Source organism: Salmo trutta, chromosome 33 (genome assembly GCF_901001165.1).
Source record: "Salmo trutta chromosome 33, fSalTru1.1, whole genome shotgun sequence".
Taxonomy (NCBI): domain Eukaryota; kingdom Metazoa; phylum Chordata; class Actinopteri; order Salmoniformes; family Salmonidae; genus Salmo; species Salmo trutta.
Genome location: NC_042989.1, coordinates 16,126,179 through 16,148,055, shown reverse-complemented (window position 1 = coordinate 16,148,055; position 21,877 = coordinate 16,126,179). Strand labels below are relative to the sequence as shown.

At 42.1% G+C, this 21,877-nt stretch overlaps 1 protein-coding gene across 10 annotated transcripts in view; it reads right to left on the bottom strand.

Moving 5' to 3' along the window:
* LOC115172482 (transmembrane protein KIAA1109 homolog) overlaps positions 1 to 21,877 on the bottom strand; it is a 133,235-nt gene that overhangs the window by 102,426 nt on the left and 8,932 nt on the right. For 8 of the 10 annotated variants that reach the window (XM_029729955.1, XM_029729959.1, XM_029729958.1 and 5 more), the window contains exons 1-15: positions 21,079 to 21,175; positions 19,283 to 19,399; positions 15,905 to 15,983; positions 15,738 to 15,802; positions 15,305 to 15,561; positions 14,992 to 15,185; positions 14,769 to 14,848; positions 14,467 to 14,614; positions 14,187 to 14,343; positions 13,934 to 14,012; positions 13,676 to 13,767; positions 13,350 to 13,467; positions 1,984 to 2,139; positions 1,721 to 1,818; positions 1,402 to 1,595 (exon numbers count right to left, since the gene is read on the bottom strand). In XM_029729955.1, the coding sequence (XP_029585815.1) occupies positions 1,402 to 1,595; positions 1,721 to 1,818; positions 1,984 to 2,139; positions 13,350 to 13,467; positions 13,676 to 13,767; positions 13,934 to 14,012; positions 14,187 to 14,343; positions 14,467 to 14,614; positions 14,769 to 14,848; positions 14,992 to 15,185; positions 15,305 to 15,561; positions 15,738 to 15,802; positions 15,905 to 15,983; positions 19,283 to 19,399; positions 21,079 to 21,175 (1,931 nt within the window). Of the gene's footprint in view, positions 1 to 1,401; positions 1,596 to 1,720; positions 1,819 to 1,983; positions 2,140 to 13,349; positions 13,468 to 13,675; positions 13,768 to 13,933; positions 14,013 to 14,186; positions 14,344 to 14,466; positions 14,615 to 14,768; positions 14,849 to 14,991; positions 15,186 to 15,304; positions 15,562 to 15,737; positions 15,803 to 15,904; positions 15,984 to 19,282; positions 19,400 to 21,078; positions 21,209 to 21,877 lie in introns of those variants that run through there. The other 2 variants (XM_029729954.1, XM_029729964.1) reach the window with 1 other exon arrangement.

The following is a 21,877-nucleotide window of genomic DNA, read 5'->3' as shown; positions in this document are numbered from 1 at the left end:
ATACGCTAGATTTAAGAGTTATTTGGCAACTTTTGTTGTGAATAATACAAACCTTAGAACCCCTTAGAAATCAAAAGATTGGCTGCATGATGCGACTATAGGCTATTGATTTGAGAAAGTCGCAAAAAAGACTTGCGCTCTGTTCCTTGCCTCAGGCTGCACACTGTTCTCTCATGAAGTGATCATATTTTCACCCATCAGACTATTCTTAATTTAATCTTGTGTTGACTAATATGTCAATTTTTTTCCGATTTAGAATGGCCCATTATCAAATGGGCAGGAACAGGGGCAAGACAACAAAGACATGTCATCCGTATGCACTGGAATAGTGAACGGAGGCCACTTTCCCCCAGTACATTTTTAATTGATGCTGGGAAGGCTACTCCGGCAATTTTGCTGCACAACTGGTGATATTCCGCCCAAACTCTGCATGCCAAAGGCTCTTCAACCCTGTTCCTGCAGCTACCCTGTGCTTAAATTGGGAAACCAAGCAAAATCTGTTCCGGAACATCAATAATAACATGTTTTCACAAAGAAAACATATTTCATTAAACTATTGACAGCGCGCTTGAGAAAGGAATTAAAGAGAGGGGAGACGGATACTCACAGTGGTGAGATATTCTGTAACTAAGGTAATGTGTCAGCCTATTAATTATGAAAATATATTTTTTAAATCCCTATTACTATGCTATTCAAATACAATTTCACTAATTGTAGGTTAAATCTGAATTTGTTTAAATTTAGGCTAATGTACCAATGATACTATCTTAAATCAGTATTTATTCATAAAAAAAATTCTGCCATGTGTAATTTGCAGTAGGCTATGTATTGTATAAAGGCACAATCATTATTTTAATTCAGGTATTTTTTTTCCAGGCTTGGGCTCATAAATAGGCCTATATTTATGCACAAGATCTAAAATGCATATGGGTGGTTTGAATTAATCATCACCTTAGAAAGCGCTGTCCATTTTGTTGTTAGGCTTTGAAACAACATCCACAACAACCATGTTTTTCACTGTTTCAACCTGTTGTTGAACTTTTCTTCAAATTGATCAATCACAGTGAGGTGAGTTTTAAAAGAACATATTGTTTTGATAAGTGTTTGATGTGATTTTCAATTGCATTTGCATTGCTGTCTGAGTGGTTAGAGAGACAATAGAGCCCTGAGTATGAGGCCATTAGCACTCTGAGGATTGTTAGCTAGTTGGGTACTAATAGTGCGTATCCAAAGTACATAAGAGATTACTGTGTTTACTGTGGTTATGACTCACGACTGCTGGTGTGGCGGTAATACGATCACCGCAACAGCCCTAGCACCTCTACCACACAGTTTCCTAGTAAATGATGGCTAAATACTGGTGGAATACCGTTAATTAAAGTTTTAGTGGGTCTAACTCACTCTGCATGGGTGATGTTTCTCCAGCCGGACTTGTTGAGTTTGGGAGGGCCGCCATGGCTCTGGCCCTGGCTCTCCCCAGGCATGCACATGTCAGGTGGCAACTTGCTGTTCTGGTAGTCCTTGGCCAGGGTGAGCAGTGGGTACCTGCTGGGGTGGCAGTCTGGCAGGGAGAGCCGCAAGTCTGTGTCTTCAGCCTACGATTAACACAGAGACACAGACTTATACGTGCCCACATCGGAAAGTACTGTAAGGGTACTCCTTACATGAAATGATCTTGAAATCATGAAAAATTCCATCTGCTATTAGCTACTGTACTCACCCTCAGACAGAACCTTGTATTGCAGGTGGTAGGGACATACTCATTAAAAGGCAACGTGAAATCAATGTTCAGAGTCTCCCCACAAGCAGCCAGATACACTGAAAGACAAAGGGTTATATAATATCAGTAAAAAGTTAATCATTTCGATTCTTATGTGCATCTAAAGTGCAGCCAAATTGTATATGTTCACTACATACAATGTTTAGTTCACTCCTTGCGAATTCTTGAGTTTGTTCATCATTTAATTCCAACAGCTGTCTCACCATTCTCCTGTTGCTTAGTGGAGCAGTCGATCCAGTTGTGCTGGTTGGCAGCCCAGAGCATCTCAAACTGGTGGAAGACAACCTTAAACTTCCAGGCGTAAGGGACAAAAGAGTAGATATCCGGGGCGCTGTCACTGGCCCAGTCCCCGATCAGGTCTAGAGACAGACAAGAGTGAACCAAAGAATGACATTTGGTGCAAGTGTCTACATTCAGCAGCATTTGATTCAGTACAATGTGTACATCAAATGTCTACAGTGCAATTCCATGCCAAATAAACCCAATATATCTGATATTTCAGATTATTCTAGCAATTTTCAAACTTAATTGGAAGGAAGATTGTTTGACATGGTTTTTACATTTGTATCAACAAAAAATGTCATGATGAAAGTGGCCATTTTATGCCCTTTTTAGACATAGACATACCTACTGTAAGACCCTATGCTCTGTAAACCGTGCATGATAGACATCTTGGTGTCATTATATTCCTTATAGTGTGCGCCAAAATATGGGGTGTCTTGATCCTGAAATAAAATATTTCACATGAATTTATCCAACATAACATATTTTATAACTACCCTTGTAGATTTAGCTTATTTTGTTTGTCACAATATACTCTACAACTACATCACATTTCAGTGTATCTTTCAGTGTATCCAGAGTATGCTCTTTCCTAATTCTGAAGGTATGATCAATTGATGAGCACCACCAACACAGTGAATGGGGAAAATGGATTCAAAGTTAACTCCCTCTGCTGGTGACTTGCTGAATGTGCAATCCTAAAGGACGGCTGTGATTGGTTAATTACCTATACATTTCTGTATAAAATGGGTCATATCATCAGAGAAACTTCTCCGCTAGACATTATTTGGGGTGTTTTTTCAGTCTACCTACATAATTATGAGAGGATGTTTTAGACATAATTATGCACTATTGCTGTATTTGTATTTATATTTCGCACCTGCAGAATTCATCCAATGACGTCATTGGTTAATTGAGCCTGCTCTCTTCCTAGAGCTGGCCGCCAAAACAAACTGAGCACTCCGCTTGGAGTTTAACAAAAGGCACCTAAAGGACTTTCAGACCATGAGAAACAAGATTCTCAAAATGTATTTTACAATAGTTATCTTTTTGTTTGTTTTTAATCCCATCAACCATAATCTAGCATTTTGTTAAAACATGTATACTTGCCAACACACACAACCAGTCAAAAGTTTGGGGACACACCACCTCATTGAAAGGTTTTTATTTTTACTATTTTCTACATTGTAGTATAATAATAGTGAAGACAAACTATAAAATAACACTTGGAATCATTTAGTAACCAAAAAAAGTGTTGCATTTTTTATTCTTCAAAGTAACCACCCTTCGCCTTGATGACAGCTTTGCACACTCTTGGCATTCTCTCAACCAGCTTCACCTGGAAAGCTTTCCAACAGTCTTGAAGGTGTTCCCACATATGAAAAACAAATGATTGTCCCACTAAGTGCAAACCAGATGGGATAGCATGTCGCTGCAGAATGCTGTGGTAGCCATGGTGGTCAAGTGTGCCTTGAATTCTAAATAAAATCACTGACAGTGTCACCAGCAAAGCAGCCCCACACCATCACACCTCCTCCTCCATGCTTCACAGTAGGAACCACCAGGGCAGCAGGTAGCCTAGTGATTAGAGCGCGAACTAGTAACCGAAAGGTTGCAAGATTGAATTGTTGACTGACCATGTCTTAAAGTACTGATGGACTGTCGTTTCTCTTTGCTTATTTGAGCTGTTCTTGCACTAATATGGACTTGGTCTTTACCAAAAAGGGATATCTTCTGTATACCACCCCTACCTTGTCACAACACAACTGATTGGCACAAACGTACTAGGGAATGAAATTGCACAAATGAACTTGTAACAAGGCACACCTGTTAATTGAAATGCAATGCAGTGACTACCTCATGAAGCTGGTTGAGAGAATGCCAAGAGTGTGCATAGCTGTCATCAAGGCAAAGGGTGGCTACTTTGAAGAATGTCAAATATATTTTGATTTAACACTTTTTTGGTTACTAAATGATTTCATGTGTTATTTCATAGTTTAGGTCTTCACTATTATTCTACAATGTAGAAAATAGTAAAAATAGAAACCCTGGAATGAGTAGGTGTGTCCAAACTTGACTGGTACTGTATGTACACACACACACACACACACACACACACACACACACACACACACACACGTTTGCAAAAAATGTCAAAACAAATTTGAGTGAAAAGCCACATACCAACATGGTTGCTTGCTTTCTTGAGTAAATGCAGGTGTTTAAGCCTACCTCAGTGCTTTCTGTGGAGGGGGAGTAACCAGCGGAATATACAGAGTGTAGGCGTTGGTAATCTTCTCTAGTTCTGCCGTGATTGGCTCAGTGTTCTGTCACTCATGGGGACACTATGTCACCACAGAATCTACAGGGAGAGCTAGGCAGTTCAAGCCCCTTTGGGTGCTGTGATAGATTTACGTTAAAAGTGCCCATCCAAGAAGGCTCAAGGTCATTGTTCACAGATGAAATGACATCAAATCAAGTCATCTACCATAGCTTTGATTTGACTGATCTTGTCAACATCACACTAGCCAAAATCTTAGCTAGCAAGCTAGAGAAGCAGTCATCAAGAATCACGTCGACAATCTACTGGCAAATCCTTTTCAATCCTTGTCATATGAAGATAAATTATAGATTAAAAAAAAGTATCGGCGCTAAATGGGCCATTGGACAAACATTACACAACAAGTCGGAAATCGGAACTTCAACAATGATTGTTTGGAAGGAATGAGTGGCTAACGCAAGCGTTGCAAAGCAATCACTATTTTGCATCCCCTGCCTGCTATTCAGTGGAGGGTGTGTGGTCCAAGTCTGGGTTTAAGGATTTAAAACATGTCTGAAAGGGTCTCTTTTCCAAAAGGATAAATATTCACACGCAACACCGTTGGAGAGAAAAGGTTGAATACATTTGCCATGCTGTCAATCCAGCATGACTTCTGCTACGTTCAAAACAACTGGAAACTCTGAACTGGCAAATCTCAGACTTCAGCGAGTTCAAGAGAACTGGGAACTCGGGAAAAAACTAGCTCCCGACTGGGAAAATACATCTTGAACGTTCCAAAGTCGGGAACTCTGGCTTCTTTCCAGAGCTCTGACCTGAAGATCACTGACGTCATGATTCAACCTTGTTTTTTTCCGAGTTCCCAGTTGTCTTGAAAGCACAATAAATCCAGAGAATGCCAGGCGCACACTACTACACGCAAGCATAATTTACAAACAAAGCATTTGTGTTTAGTGAGTCCGCCAGATCAGAGGCAGTAGGGATGACCAGGGATGTTCTCTTAATAAGTGAATGAATTTGACCATTTTCCTGTCCTGCTAAGCATAGAAAATGTAACGAGTACATTTGGGGGTCAGAGAAAACGTATGGAGTAAAAAGTACATTTTCTTTAATAATGTAGTGAAGTAAAAATAGTCAAAAATATAAATAGTAAAGTACAGATAACCCCCCCAAAAAACGACTTAAGTAGTACTTTAAAGTATTTTTACTTAAGTACTTTAACCAATGGTTCAAGTGAGCACAGCACAACGGTGAGTCCAAAAATGTATTGCATGTTGCTGCATAAATTATGTAATACGCCAGGGAGATATGTATACAGTAGCTAAGAAAGTGTATGTTGTGTAGTAAGCTGTTAGTATCCCATGTGCCTCACCCTAATAATTTAGTCTATTTTCCCCTCTTAATTTCACCTACTGTTCTGAGTTGGTGGTGTACATGTTGCCTATAGCCTGTTTAAGATAAATGTAATCACTGAATATTGTAAGAGCTTTCGTTGTCTGCTGATTAAATTTATCCTACGTTCTGACTTGGTGTACAGGGAGAATACTGTAAGAAAGGCCCATGTCCTGAATTCTGTAGCTGTACATTTCAAAAGTGCTGAACAAAGTTATTGACTACGTCCAGCTTAGCTCTCTCATTGTTGACTTAATAGAAATTATGGCTTGCCACATATCTGCTCATCGTTCCCTTATGCCATAGATTGTACATCTCAATTGTTACTGGTCTGTAACCAATGTTTGCCAGTGACAGTCTTCCCATTCAAATATTTGTTTTCAACAAAAAGTTCAGTAATAGACCCATGTAATTCCAGTTGATATTGCGAGGGTTGTTTTGTTTGCGCAATGCGCCGTCAATGTGTCGGTATATTGTGTATATACACGTGAATCCTCATGATTGTATTTCCTTCCTTTTTAGACCACAAAGGCCTAATGAAAAAAATCTAATGGTAGGCTAACCGAGTGTGTCTTGCTCTTCCTCTCTCTCTCTCCTTAAAGAAGAGTAAAGTTAAGGCCTCTACAACTTGCTGAATTTATCTGAACTAACATCCATCTGAATTTCTGTCGGTGTCCATTTTGAAAGTGCTGAACAAATAGGCCTACCTCGTTTTCTTGCACTTACTTATACTTAGAGCGTGTTAATGATAAGAATAAACATTATGACTTACACAAATCCACAAGGAGTCAGTAGTAACCACATTTGTTTAAGCAAGTCAGCCATATCAGCTATGGTTTTTAAAAAGGCAGTAAATGAGGCTGAATGAACTGTTTCACTGTCAGACAAGCCTCCATAGCCAGGTGTAGCGGTGGTAAGGATTCACTCCATGGTGCTGAAAGGAAAGCTCTGCCATTTGTCAAAAGTCATAGTCAAATCAAAATCAACCGAATACAACAGGTGTAGCCTTTAACGCTTTCTTGAATGGCATTGTTGGTTAAAAAAATATTTACAACAAAGTAAAGAAAATTAAATACAAATAAAAGTAACACTATATACAAGGGGTACCGGTCAATGTGCGGGGGTACAGGTTAATCAAGGTAATTTGTACATGTAGGTAGGGGTGAAGTGACTATGCATAGATAATAAACAGCGAGTAGCAGCAGTTTAAAAACAAAGGGGGAGGGGGTGTCAATGTAAATAGTCCGGGTGGACATTTGATTAATTGTTCAGCAGTCTTATTGCTTGGGGGTAGAAGCTGGAGCCTTTTGGTCCTAGACTTGGCGCTCTGGTACCCCTTGCCGTGCGGTAGCAGAGAGAAAAGTCATTTCCGGTCACAACTTGTAGACTTGTTTACGTGCTGCTGTGCGGTTTGTTGCTAAACTTACTTTGCTACCTGCCAACATTACGGTTTTGACTTTTAATTACCATTTTATATTTTTATTTTTTCCCCTCGCTCTACTGTTCTCATTCAACTTTTTCACCCCGGACGCTTTATCTGGACGTGGTTCGTCAGGACCTCCACCAGCCGAAGCTAAGTAGTAATATTAACATTATGCCTTCTAATTGCAGTCGCTGTACTCATAATATATAGGAGAACGATCGCCTTATGGCGAGGGTAGCTGTGTTGCAAGCATAGCTTCAGACGCAATCGTTAGGCAAGGGTAATTTAAGTGTAGGAAGAGGATGTGCCACCAATAAGTACAGATAGTAGTATAAATCCCCTCGCACAGTCCCCGCAGCCAGACAATTTTCTCATGGCTTCTGGAAAGAACTGCTGTAGGAATGCTTAACCGGTGCCGCTCATTCAGTGGACAAACTTTCAACCGGTTCTCCCCATTAAGCAACGGGTCGGAGTCAGAGGCCGAGCCTTCTCTGGTCTCTCCTCCTCCCGTTACAGGGTCTGAGAAGCCGAAGCCTCCGACCATTAGCTCTGACAAATTGAAAACCCTAGTCATTGGCAACTCCATTACCCGCAGTATTAGACTTAAGGCGAATCATCCAGCAATCATACACTGTTTACCAGGGGGCAGGGCTACCAACGTTAAGGCTAATCTGAAGATGGTGCTGGCTAAGGCTAAAACTGGCGAGTGTAGAGAGTATAGGGATATTGTTATCCACGTTGGCACCAACGATGTTTGGATGAAACAGTGAGAGGTCACCAAGCGCAACATAGCTTCAGCGTATAAATCAGCTAGAAAGATGTGTCGGCATCGAGTAATTGTCTCTGGCCCCCTCCCAGTTATGGGAAGTGATGAGCTCTACAGCAGAGTCTCACAACTCAATTGCTGGTTGAAAACTGTTGTTTTCTGCCCCTCCAAAATATAGAATTTGTAGAAAATTGGCCCTCTTTCTGGGACTCATCTACAAACAGGACCAAGCCTGGCCTGCTGAGGAGGGACGGACTCCATCCTAACTGGAGGGGTGCTCTCATCTTATCTACGAACATAGACAGGGCTCTAACTCCCCTAGCTCCACAATGAGATAGCCAGCCTGCCAGCTTAGTGTAGTCAGCTCAGCTATCCACATTGAGACCGTGTCTGTGCCTCGACCTAGGTTGGGCAAAACTAAACATGGCGGCGTTCGCCTTAGCAATCGCACTGGAATAAAGACCTCCTCCATTCCTGTCATTATTGAAAGAGATTGTCATGTCTCACATCTCAAAATAGGGCTACTTAATATTAGATCCCTCACTTCCAAGGCAGTTATAGTAAATTAACTAATCACTGATCATAATCTTGATGTGATTGGCCTGACTGAAACATGGCTTAAGCCTGATGAATTTACTGTGTTAAATGAGGCCTCACCTCCTGGTTACACTAGTGACTATATCCCCGCGCATCCCGCAAAAGGCGGAGGTGTTGCTAACATTTACAATAGCAAATTTCAATTTATAAAACTATATATACTGCGTTTTAGTCTTTTGAGCTTCTAGTCATGAAATCTATGCAGCCTACTCAATTACTTTTTATAGCTACTGTTTACAGGCCTCCTGGGCCATATACAGCGTTCCTCACTGAGTTCCCTGAATTCCTATCGGACCTTGTAGTCATGGCAGATAATTCACATTTTTTGTGACTTTAATATTAACATGGAAAAGTCCACAGACCCACTCCAAAAGGCTTTCGGAGCCACCATCGACTAATTTTACAATTACATTTTAGTCATGCTGGCGTTGCAAACACCATGCTCTACCAACTGAGCCACACAGGGGTTTTGTCCAACATGTCTCCGGACCTACTCACTGCCACAGTCATACTCTGGACCTAGTTTTGTCCCGTGGAATAAATGTTGTGGATCTTAATGTGTTTCCTCATAATCCTGGACTATCGGACCACCATTTTATTAAGTTTACAATCACAACAAATAATTTGCTCAGACCCCAACCAAGGATCATCAAAAGCTGTGCTATAAATTCTCAGACAACCCAAAGATTCCTAGATGCCCTTCCAGACTCCCTCCACCTACCCAAGGACGTCAGAGTACAAAAATCAGTTAACCACCTAACCACCAATTTAACCTTGCGTAATACCCTAGATGCAGTCGCACCCCTAAAAACAAAAAACATTTGTCATAAGAAACTAGCTCCCTGGTATACAGAAAATACCCGAGCTCTGAAGCAAGCTTCCAGAAAATTGGAACGGAAATGGCGCTACACCAAACTGGAAGTCTTCCGACTAGCTTAGAAAGACAGCACCGTGCAGTATCGAAGAGCACTCACTGCTGCTCGATCATCCTATTTTCCAACTTAATTGAGGAAAATAAGAACAATCCAAAATGTCTTTTTAATACTTTTCAGAAATGTAACTAAAAAGTAGCATTCCCCAAGACAGGATGGCTTTCACTTCATTCCCCAAGAGAGGATGGCTTTCACTTCAGTTTGACGAAAAGATCATGATCATTGGAAGGCAAATTACGGACTCCTCTTTTAAATCTGCGTATTCCTCTAAAGCTCAGTTGTCCTGAGTCTGCACAACACTGCCAGAACCTAGGATCAAGAGAGACACTCAAGTTTTTTAATACTATATTTCTTGACACATTGATGAAAATAACCTTTGCCTCTAAACCGTCAAGCTGCATACTGGACCCTATTCCAGCAAAACTACTGAAAGAGCTGCTTCCTGTGCTTGGCCCTCCTATGTTGAACATAATAAACGGCTCTCTATCCACCGGATGTATACCAAACTCACTAAAAGTGACCCAGAAAATATAAAAAACTAAAAATCGGCCTATATCGAATCTCCCATTCCTCTCAAATCGTTTTGAAAAAGCTGTTGTGCAGCAACTCACTGTCTCCTGAAGACAAACAATGTATACAAAATGCTTCAGTCTGGTTTTAGAACCCATTATAGCACTGAGACCGCACTTGTGAAGGTCGTAAATGTCATTTTAATGGCGTCACAGCGAGGCTCTGCATCTGTCCTCGTGCTCCTAGATCTTAGTGCTGCTTTTGATACCATTCTTTTGGAGAGATTGGAAACCCAAATTGGTCTACATGGACAAGTTATGGCCTGGTTGGAAAGATATCATTTTGTCTCTGTAGATGGTTTGTCCTCTGACAAATCAACTGTAAATTTTGGTGTTCCTCAAGGTTCCGTTTTAGGACCACTATTGTTTTCACTATATATTTTACCTCTTGTGATGTCATTTGGAAACATAATGTTAACTTTCACAGCTATGCGGACGACACACAGCTGTACATTTCGGTGAAGCCCCAAAATTGCCCTCCCTGGAAGCCTGTGTTTCAGACATAAGGAAGTGGATGGCGGCAAATGTTCTACTTTTAAATTCGGACAAAACAGAGATGCTAGTTCTAGGTCCCAAGAAACAAAGAGATCTTCTGTTGAATCTGACAATTAATCTTGATGGTTGTACAGTCGTCTCAAATAAAACTGTGAAGGACCTCGGCGTTACTCTGGACCCTGATCTCTCTTATGACGAACATATCAAGCCTGTTTCAAGGACGGCTTTTTTCCATCTACGTAACACTGCAAAAATCAGAAACTTTCTGTCCAAAACTGATGCAGAAAAATGTATCCATGCTTTTGTCACTTCTAGGTTAGACTACCGCAATGCTCTACTTTCTGGCATATTTTGTGCTACCCTTTCTGTACAGCACTTTGAGATATCAGCTGATGTAATCGATAGAATAGCATCACTTTTCAACGTTCGACGACATGGCAACCCCATCAGTTGAGACTTCAGTTCCGTCAGAAATCCTCTGGCTGAAAGTGCTGGCTACAAAACAGATATTTCTATATTTCTCACACCTCCACGGGCGGTCCTGGACATTCTGAAATCCCTAGGAATTCTGGACATTGTGGTTTGCTTACAACCAGGCAATGTAGCTGGCCCGTTTCCACCCGTGAGATGCAAAAACGCTCGTATTTGCATGTAGTGAGGTAATAAATATTTATTATTAATAAATATTAATGGAGATAGTGCCTTTCGGAAAGTATTCAGACCACTTGACTTTTTCCACATTTTATTCCGCTACAGCCTTATTCTAAAATTGATTTAAAAAATACATCTCATCAATCTACACACAATACCCCATAATGACAAAGCACAAACAGGTTTTTAGACATTTTTGCAAATGTATAAATATCACATTTACATAAGTATTCAGACCCTTCACTCAGTACTTTGTTGAAGCACCTCTGGCAGCAATTACAGCATTGAGTCTTCTTGAGTATGATGCTACAAGCTTGGTACACCTGCATTTGGGGTGTTTCTCCCATTCTTCTCTTCAGATCCTGAAGCTCTGTCAGGTTGGATGGGAAGCATTGCTGCACAGCTTTTTTCAGGTCTCTCCAGAGATGTTTAGATCAGGTTCAATTCCGAGCTCTTGCTAGGTCACTCAAGTACATTCAGAGACTTGTCCCAAAGCCACTCCTGTGTTGTCTTGGCTGAGAGCTTAGGGTCGTTGTCCTGTAGAAGGGGAACCATCGCCCCAGTCTGAGGTCTCTGGAGCAGGTTTTCATGAAGGATCTCTTTGTACTTTGCCTCGATCCTGACTCGTCTCCCAGTCCCTGCCGCTGAAAAACATCCCCACGGCATGATGCTGCCACCCATGCTTGGATGGTGCCTGGATGGTGCCTGGTTTCCTCCAGACGTGATGCTTGGCATTCAGACCAAAGAGTTCAATCTTGGTTTCATCAGACCAGAGAATCTTGTTTCTCATGGTCATAGAGTCTTAAGGTGCCTTTTGGCAAACTCCAAGAGAGCTGTCATGTGCCTTTTAGTGAGGAGTGGCTTCAATTAGGCTTTTATGGTAGATTGGCCAGACAGAAGCCACTCCTCACTAAAAGGACCATGCTGCCACCACCATGTGTCTTTTGGCAAACTCCAAGCGGGCTGTCGTGGAAGACAGGCCAGCTCTAGGAAGACTTTTGGTGGTTCCAAACTTCTTCCATGTAAGAATGATGAAGGCCACTGTGTTGTTGGGGACCTTCAATGCTGCAGAAATGTTTTAGTACCCTTCCCCAGATCTGTGCCGACACAATCATGTCTCAGAGCTCTACAGACAATTCCTTCGACCTCATGTGGGACCTTATATAGACAGGTGTGTGCCCTTCCAAATCATGTCCAATCAATTGAATTTAACACAGGTGGGCTCCAATCAAGTTGTAGAAAAATCTCAAGGAAGATCAATGGAATTAGGATGCACCTGAGCTCAATTTCAAGTCTCATTGCAAAGGGTCTGAATACTTATGTAAATAAGTTCTGTTTTTTGTTTTAATACATATCTAAACATTTCCAAAAAAACAGCTTTCGCTTTGTCATTATGGGGTATTGTGTGTAGATTGCTGAGGATTTTGTTTTATTTAATACATTTTAGTAACAACATGTGGAAACCGTCAAGGGGTCTGAATACCTATAGGTAGCCTAGTGGGGCGGCAGATAGCCTAGTGGTTAGAGTGTTGGGCCAGTAACCGAAAGGTTGCTAGATCGAATCCCCGAGCTGTTAAGGTAAAAATCTGTCGTTCTGCCCCTGAACAAGGCAGTTTACCCACAGTTCCTAGACCGTCATTGTAAACAAGAATTTGTTCTTAACTAACTTGCCTAGTTAAAAAAAAATAATAATAATACCTTCCGAAGGCACTGTATATAGTGAAATAAAGCAGCGGTGAAATTTCCCTTTAAAAGTACCAGAGAGCCCACTCTGGAAATGTTACGTGTTTGAAGAGTATATTGTTACAAACAATATGTCTAAAAATAAGCTAAATCAAAAAGTGCCATTTTGAGAGATTTTCTTTTAATATATTGAATAAATTAAAGTCAGATTTTTTATTTCAGAATCTAGACATACTCCATATTTGAGAGAACAATAACACCAAGATGCTGTCTGTATCCTGTACGGTTCACAGATCATAGGGTCTTACAGGAGGCATGTATAGCTCTAAAAATAGAATAAAATGGCCACTTAGTGATACAAATGTAAAAAGCATGTCAAAAATCCTTGCTCCCAAAGAAGTAACTATGTGAGAATTGCCAGAAAAATCTCAGATACCACAAATACTTTTGGACTAAGCTGGTGTGGAATCGCCCTATAAACTGATTGAGAGAAGGTCTTACCTGTGAAGAAGTTTTTCTGGGCGTAAATAAAGTGATAGGTGGCCTTGTACACCTCTATCTCACAGTTCCAGGACTGGGGCATGTTCCACACACTGGGATAGCTGGCAATCACATGGAACTAAGGGGAGAAGTGTTAGAGGCAACACGCTTTCATGTTCACAAGGAGGTGCACTAACACACCTGATTTAACTCATCAAGGGCTTGGTAATTCATTTGTACACAGTTGTTTTGATTCAATCACTCATTAAAAAAACATGTAATGGAAACTCTGGATATGGCTTGTGGCTGAATAGGACCCCTGCAGATTCCTACTGTGCTGTACTTACAGCCAGCATCTCAGCCTCCAGCAGAGTCCTGTACTGCATGCTGGTGGTGGTGTCTACATGGAGCAGCTGGCCTTTGATGGTGGGAGAGTAGCCTGGGGAGAGAGGATCAAACAAATGCTCACAGTTGAAGTTTGGTGATGGTAATATTGTCATGATTAATGCATGATTTCATGGCATCGCACCGGCGTCTTACCCTGTAACCATAGACACAGACATCCACTTTCTTCTAACCTCAGTTCTTTCTCACTGTCCACTCACCAGTCTCCCCCACAGTCATGGGGATGTTCACTTCCAGATAAGAGCCTGCTCCGACATTCACATGGATGGCATTGGTTTCCTAAGAGCAGGAAAATCAATAGATCACATATTGAGAGAAACACATGATCCCATTGTGGAATGGATTATAACAGTTTAGAGCTATTTAGATCTGTCATTATCTAATACTAACAAAAAAAAGAGACAGAATAGAAGAGGAGAGAAACAGAGAGTGAGAAGTCTGCTCTCCTGGTACCCTGTTTTTGGTGAAGAGCAGGTCTATGGTGGCGTCTGCGATAATGTTCATGCGGAGTTCAAAGGCCAGAATCTGTCTGGGTTTGCCGGGCTGAGCGACCTCCGTAACACCCATGGACTGGTAGTCTGCCGGTAGGAAGAACTTCCACAGGCAATCCCTGCTTACAGAAATATAACCCATAGTCATTCTATTTTGATGGTCTCTGCACACAGGAGAGAATGCTGAGTCTGGTGAACAGCAAATTAGATTTTATGTATAGTAGTATTGTGTGTGTGTGTACCTCTGCCTGTCCGCCCAGGGCCCGTAGTTGAAGTCAGTTCCTTTCCCACAGACTATGTCCAGACCCCAGCAGGGAGGCAGATCCTGCAGTTTGGTTCCTTCTCCACATAGCTCTGGATCCCCACTCTCCTGCTCCTCTGGGACCAGGCCTGATAACACACACACACAAACATAAATAGTCATACCAAAACACAAGAACATTCATGAAACCACGTCATACCCAAATCCATGTAGAAACAGTGCCAATACACCCATATCTTACACGATTCATCATGACCAGAGTTCTACATACTATGGTCGTACCTGGTTCATCCTGGTAATAGTAGATGTCCACATCATTGGACTGCATGACCACAAACCCTTCTCCCATCAGTCTGGGTGGCCTATAGAGGAGAACACAGAATCTCAGAATACTGCTTTACCATTATTAATGTGGCTCCTAAGATGTTAAACACTTCTCGTTTTGCATGCTCGTGTAATGGGGTCAGGGGTTAACTGTTCGGGATTAGATCGAAGGTCAACTCACTCATCGTTCTGCATGCCCAGGTAGCGTGGGCTGGGTACTAGCATGACGCGGACATTCTCCAGAGAGCCCTTGACAATGTGCATGTATTGGTCTAGGTGGCTGGACGGGGGCTTGGTGGCGTAAGTCAGGAAGGCATCCTCAAAGTTCACACATATCGTCTGGGGGAGGTGGTGGTTCCCGAATGCCAAGCGACCCTGGAGAAATACACACAGAGGTGATGAGAATTTTACATATGTGCACTTTCATAGAACCTAACCATTGACTTGTGTGTGGGCGTGATGTCTCATATGTAGCTAAGCTAACGGCAACTCACAGTGCTGATGTTGACTTTGATGACGGGGATGAGGGATCTCCAAGATGACGATGGGTCTGGAGTCTCTCCTTTGATGTTAACACTGTCCAGGCTCTTTTCTCGTTCCTCTCTTTCCCTTTCCTCGTCTTTTTTGGGCGGTATGAGGGTGGGGTCCAACCCAAAGGTCTCCTCTAGACGTGCATAGAGGTCTGTCCGGTTGTAAACGTGGAACTCAAATCCATTTACGGTCACGTAGAGCCTGGTCTCAGCTTTGGGGTCTGGAGAAGACAAGAACAAGGTCATCTGTAACTTTGGTCAAGAATGGTCAAGAATAATGGAGAAGAGTACTCCTGAGTACAAGCAATTTGAGTTTCCTGTGGCATCCCGCCACTCCTACACCTATAGACTTGTTATCCAAATCCAAACCATTATGTCTCTCCTACAGTCCACTCACCATGCTGTTTCTGCTTAGGGTTATACATTTTCCACCAACGGAATATAAAGAAACCATCTTGTATTCTGTAACACAAAATACATTAAGTATAATAAAATAGTATTAGAATATAAGCATGTATTATATAGAAAGCAGAATACACAACAGAATAGTGTAAAAGTAAGCACCTGATGGACATGTCTTTGTTGATGAAGTACACATCCCTGAACATGACCTTCCCCGACAGCACCGAGAAAGAGAAGGAGCCTGTGGAGAGAAAAGACAGACAGTGATGCTAAAATTCAGCCGAGTAAATCAGATTAACAACGCGTTTCAGACATGCTAACAGATTATTCACACTGAATTCCATATATTAGGTCAACTGGGAGCCAAGTCATTCAATCCCTATCCCAGTCTGCTGTTCCCACATGCTTCACGAGGACCACCATTGTTCCTGTTCCTAAGAAAGGTAAGGTAACGGAGCTTAACGACTATCACCCCATAGCACTCACTTCCGTCATCATGAAGTGCTTTGAGAGACTAGTCAAGGATCATATCACCTCCACCCTACCTGACACCCTAGACCCACTCCAATTTGCTTACCGCCCCAATAGGTCCACAGATGACACAAACGCAATCACACTGCTCTAACCCATCTGGACAAGATGAATACCTAAGTAAGAATGCTGTTCATCGACTACAGCTCAGCATTTAACAACATAGTACCCTCCAAAATTGTCATTAAGCTCAAGACCCTGGGTCTCGACTAGAGGTCGGCCGATTAATCGGAATGGCCGATTAATTAGGGCCGATTTCAAGTTTTCATAACAATCGGTAAACGCCATTTTTGGACACAGATTATGGCCGATTACATTGCACTCCACGAGGAGACGGCGTGGCAGGCTGACTACCTGTTATGCGAGTGCAGCAAGGAGCCAAGGTAAGCATTAAACTTATCTTGTAAAAAACAATCAATCAATCATAATCACTAGTTAACTACAAAGGGTTGATGATATTACTAGTTTATCTAGCTTGTCCTGCGTTGCATATAATCGATGCGGTGCCTGTTAATTTATCATTGAATCACAGCCTACTTCGTCAAACGGGTGATTTAACAAGCGCATTCGCGAAAAAAAGCACTGTCGTTGCACACCAATGTGTACCTAACCATAAACATCAATGCCTTTCTTAAAATCAATACACAAGTATATATTTTTAAACCTGCATATTTAGTTAATATTGCCTGCTAACATGAATTTCTTTAACTAGGGAAATTGTGTCACTTTTCTTGCGTTCTGTGCAAGCAGAATCAGGGTATATGCAGCAGTTTGGGCCGCCTGGCTCGTTGCGAACTGTGTGAAGACCATTTCTTCCTAACAAAGACCGTAATTAATTTGCCAGAATTTTAAATAATTATGACATAACATTCAACGTTGTGCAATGTAACCACAATATTTAGAGACTTATGGATGCCACCCGTTAGATAACATATGGAACGGTTCCGTATTTCACTGAAAGAATAAACGTTTTGTTTTTGAAATGATAGTTTCCAGATTTGACCATATTAATGACCTAAGGCTCGTATTTCTGTGTGTTATTATATTATAATTAAGTCTATGATTTAATAGAGCAGTCTGACTGAGCGGTGGTGGGCAGCAGCAGGCTCGTAAACATTCATTCAAACAGCACTTTCCTGCATTTGCCAGCAGCTCTTCACTGTGCTTCAAGCATTGCGCTATTTATGTCTTCAAGCCTATCAACTCCCGAATTTGGCTGGCAATACTAAAGTGCCTATTAGAACATCCAATAGTCAAAGGTATATGAAATACAAATGGTACAGAGAGAAATAGTCCCATAATAACTACAACCTAAAACTTCTTAACTGGGAATATTGAAGACTCATGTATAAAGGAACCACCAGCTTTCATATGTTCTCATGTTCTGAGCAAGGAACTTAAAAGTTTGCTTTTTTACATGGCACATATTGCACTTTTATTTTCTTCTCCAACACTTTGTTTTTGCATTATTTAAACCAAATTGAACATGTTTCATTATTTATTTGAGACTAAATAGATTTTATTGATGTATTATATTAAGTTAAAATAAGTGTTCATTCAGTATTGTTGTAATTGTCATTATTACAAATATATATATATAAAAATCGTCCGATTAATCGGCATCAGCTTTTTTGGTCCTCCAATAATCGGTATCGGCATTGAAAAATCATAATCGGTCGACCTCTAGTCTCGACCCCGCCCTGTGCAACTGGGTCCTGAACTTTCTGACGGGCCGCCCCAGGTGGTGGGGGTAGGAAACATCTCCACCCAGCTGATCCTCAACGCTGGGTCCCCACAAGGGTGCATTCTCAGACCTCTCCTGTACTCCCTGTTCACCCACGGCTGCGTGGCCATGCACACCTTCAACTCAATAATCAAGTTTGCAGACGACACTACAGTGGTAGGCTTGATTACCAACAACGACGAGACAGCCTACAGGGAGGAGGTGAGGGCCCTCGGAGTATGGTGTCAGGAAAATAACCTCACACTCAACATCAACAAAACAAATGAGATGATCGTGGACTTCAGGAAACAGCAGAGGGAGCACCCCCCTATCCACATCGACGGGACAGTAGTGGAGAAGGTGGAAAGTTTTAAGTTCCTCGACATACACATCACGGACAAACTGAATGGTCCACCCACACAGACAGGTGCAACAGCGCCTCTTCAACCTCAGGAGGCTGAAGAAATTTGGCTTGTCACCAAAAACTCTCACAAACTTTTACAGATGCACAATCGAGAGCATCCTGTTGGGCTGTATCACCGCCTGGTATGGCAACTGCTCCGCACACAACCGTAAGGCTCTCCAGAGGGTAGTGAGGTCTGCACAACGCATCACTGGGGGCAAACTACCTGCCCTCCAGGACACCTACACCAGCCGATGTCACAGGAAGGACAAAAAGATCATCAAGGACAACAACCACCCGAGCCACTGCCTGTTCACCCTGCTATCATCCAGAAGGCGAGGTCAGTACAGGTGCATCAAAGCTGGGACCGAGAGACTGAAAAACAGCTTCTATCTCAAGGCCATCAGACTGTTAAACAGCCATCACTAACATTGACTGGCTGCTGCCAACATACTGACTCAAATCTCTAGCCATTTTAATAATTAAAAATTGGATGTAATAAATGTATCACTAGTCACTTCATATAATGTTAACATACCCTACATTACTCATCTCATATGTATATACTGTACTCTATACTATCTACTGCATCTTTTGCCTATGCCGTTCGGTCATCGCTCATCCATATATTTATATGTACATATTCTTATTCATTCCTTTACACTTGTGTGTAAAAGGTAGTTGTTGTGAAATTGTTAGATTACTTGTTAGATATTACTGCATGGTCGGAACTAGAAGCACAAGCATTTCGCTACACTCGCATTAACATCTGCTAACCATGTGTACGTGACCAATAAAATTTTATTTGAAGTCTGCTTCTGCAAATCTCAGGCAAGTTTCACCATAACACGTCTGCAAGCTTAATTTCATTATTTGCACTCACCGATGTGAATGTAGCCATTCTTGCAGAGTCTGTTGATGATGAGGGTTAAGATGAGGCCGATGTTGCGGGAGTTGTAGTAGGTCAGGTAGATGATCCATCCACAGGACAGAATGGTAGCTGGAAGAGAAAACAGAGCATTTCCTCAATCTACACACAATACCCCATAATGACAAAGCGAAAACAGGTTTAGATTTTTTTTCTTCATATTTATAAAAAATAAAAAATAACGTATTTACATAAGTATTCAGACCCTTTGCTATGAGACTCGAAATTGAGCTCAGGTGCATCCTGTTTCCATTGATCATCCTTGAAATATTTCTACAACTTGATTGGAGTCCACCTGTGGTAAATTCAACTGATTGGACATGATTTGGAAGGGCACACACCTGTCTATATAAGGTCCCACATGAGCTCGAAGGAATTGTCTGTAGAGCTCTGAGACAGGATTGTGTCGAGGCACAGATTTGGGGAAGGGTACCAAAAGATTTCTGCAGCATTGAATGTCCAAGAATACCGGTGGCCTCCATTATTCTTAAATGGAAGAAGTTTGGAACCACCAAGACTCTTCCTAGAGCTGGCCGCTCGGGCCAAACTGAGCAATCGGGGAGAAGGGCCTTGGTCAGGGAGGTGACCAAGAACCCAATGTTCACTCTGACAGAGCTCTGTAGTTCCTCTGCAGAGATGGGAGAACCTTGCAGAAGGACAACCATCTCTGCAGCACTCCACCAATCAGGCAAGACGGAAGCCACTCTTCAGTAAAATGCACGACAGCCCATTTGGAGTTTGCCAAAAAGTACCTAAAGGTCTCTCAGACCATGAAAAACAAGATTCTCTGGTCTGATGAAACCAAATGCATCACGTCTGTAGGAAACCTGCACCATCCCTATGGTGAAGCACAGTGGTGGCAGCACCATGCTTTGGGAAGTTTTTCAGTGGCAGGGACTGGGAGACTAGTCAGGATCAAGGGAAAGACGAACAGCGCAAAGTACAGAGAGGTCCTTGATGAAAACCTGCTCCAGAGCACTCAGGACCTCAGACTGGGGCGAAGGTTTACCTTCCAACAGGACAACGACCCTAAGCACACAGCCAAGACAACGCAGGAGTGGCTTCCGGACAAGTCTCTGAATGTCCTTGAGTGGCCCAGCCAGAGCCCGGACTTGAACCTGATCGAACATCTCTGGAGAGACCTGAAAATAGCTGTGCAGCAACGCTCCGCAAATAACCTGACAGAGCTTGAGAGGATCTGCAGAGAAGAATGGGAGAAACTCAGGTGTGCTCAAATACAGGTATGACAAGCTTGTAGCGTCATACCCAAGAAGACTCAATGCTGTAATCGGTGCCAAAGGTGCTTCAACAAAGTACTGAGTAAAGGGTCTGAATAAAGAAAAACCCTTGAATGACTGGTACTGTATGGAAATGTGATAGTTTTTTTTATACATTTGCAGAAAATGTCTGAAAACATGTTTTTGTTATGTCATTATGGGGTATTGTGTGTAGATTGATGACGGGGGGAACAATTGAATCAATTTTAGAATAAGGCTGTAACGTAACAAAATGTGTAAAAGGTCAAGGGGTCTGAATATTTTCCGAAAGCACTGTAGATGGTTTATCCAATACCTCAAATCATTATGATATGATAGTGTTAAATGAGGCTTCACACCAGTATACTTAGAGTTAAGTGCTCCCCATTCATCAACTCAAATGTGAGAAATGGCTGTGATTCAATGCAGCCTGCACTCCCACTAACTCAGGTACTGCCCCCACCCCCAAGTCTAGAAAATTCCCTCAACACTTACCCACAAGGAGCCACACAAAATTGGAGTCATGCTTGGTGAGGAACTCATCCAAGTCTCCAAAACTGGGGAAGGTGCTGTCGTTAGCTTTGGCATCCATGGCTACAGCTGTGGCTCGGTATGACAACCAGCACTGAAACATACCAAAGTGGGTCATAAGATGAGTATAGTGATACTCAAAGCAGACAGCCAAACAACTCTGTGTTTCAAAATCCATTCTTCTGGGAAAACCCCAGACATAACATTTCTGTTCTGTCCCAGCACTAGAACAGATTCAACTAGTCAACTAATCATCAATGGCTTTTCATGGTTGAATCGGGTGTGCCACAAAAATGTGCAACAGCTGAGGGACCCTGAGAAACACAAAGGTTTTCCAAACTAGTAGCCTACATTGTTAAATGATTTGCATGACATGCTAGTTGTTACGAACTGAGCCAGGTCGTAAAACTAACCAGCATCTCTTGGGATTCAGGCGTAAGCTAAGACGTGCTCTCTCACGGTACAGCCCGAACATTGTTTAACCTAGACACTTCCAGATTGTATACTGAACAAAAATAGAAAACGCAACATGCAACCATTTAAAATCTATGGAATTCACATTACTGGGCAAGGGCTCAGCCATGATTGGGCCTGGGAGGGCATAGGCCCACCCACGTGGGAGCCAGGCCCAGCCAATCGGAATGAGTTTATCACAAACAGAAATACTTCCCCTCCACCCCGCAGGTGAAGACACATGTGGAGGTCATGGGCTGGCGTGGTTACACGTGGTCTGCGGTTGAGGCCGGTTGGATGTACTGACAAT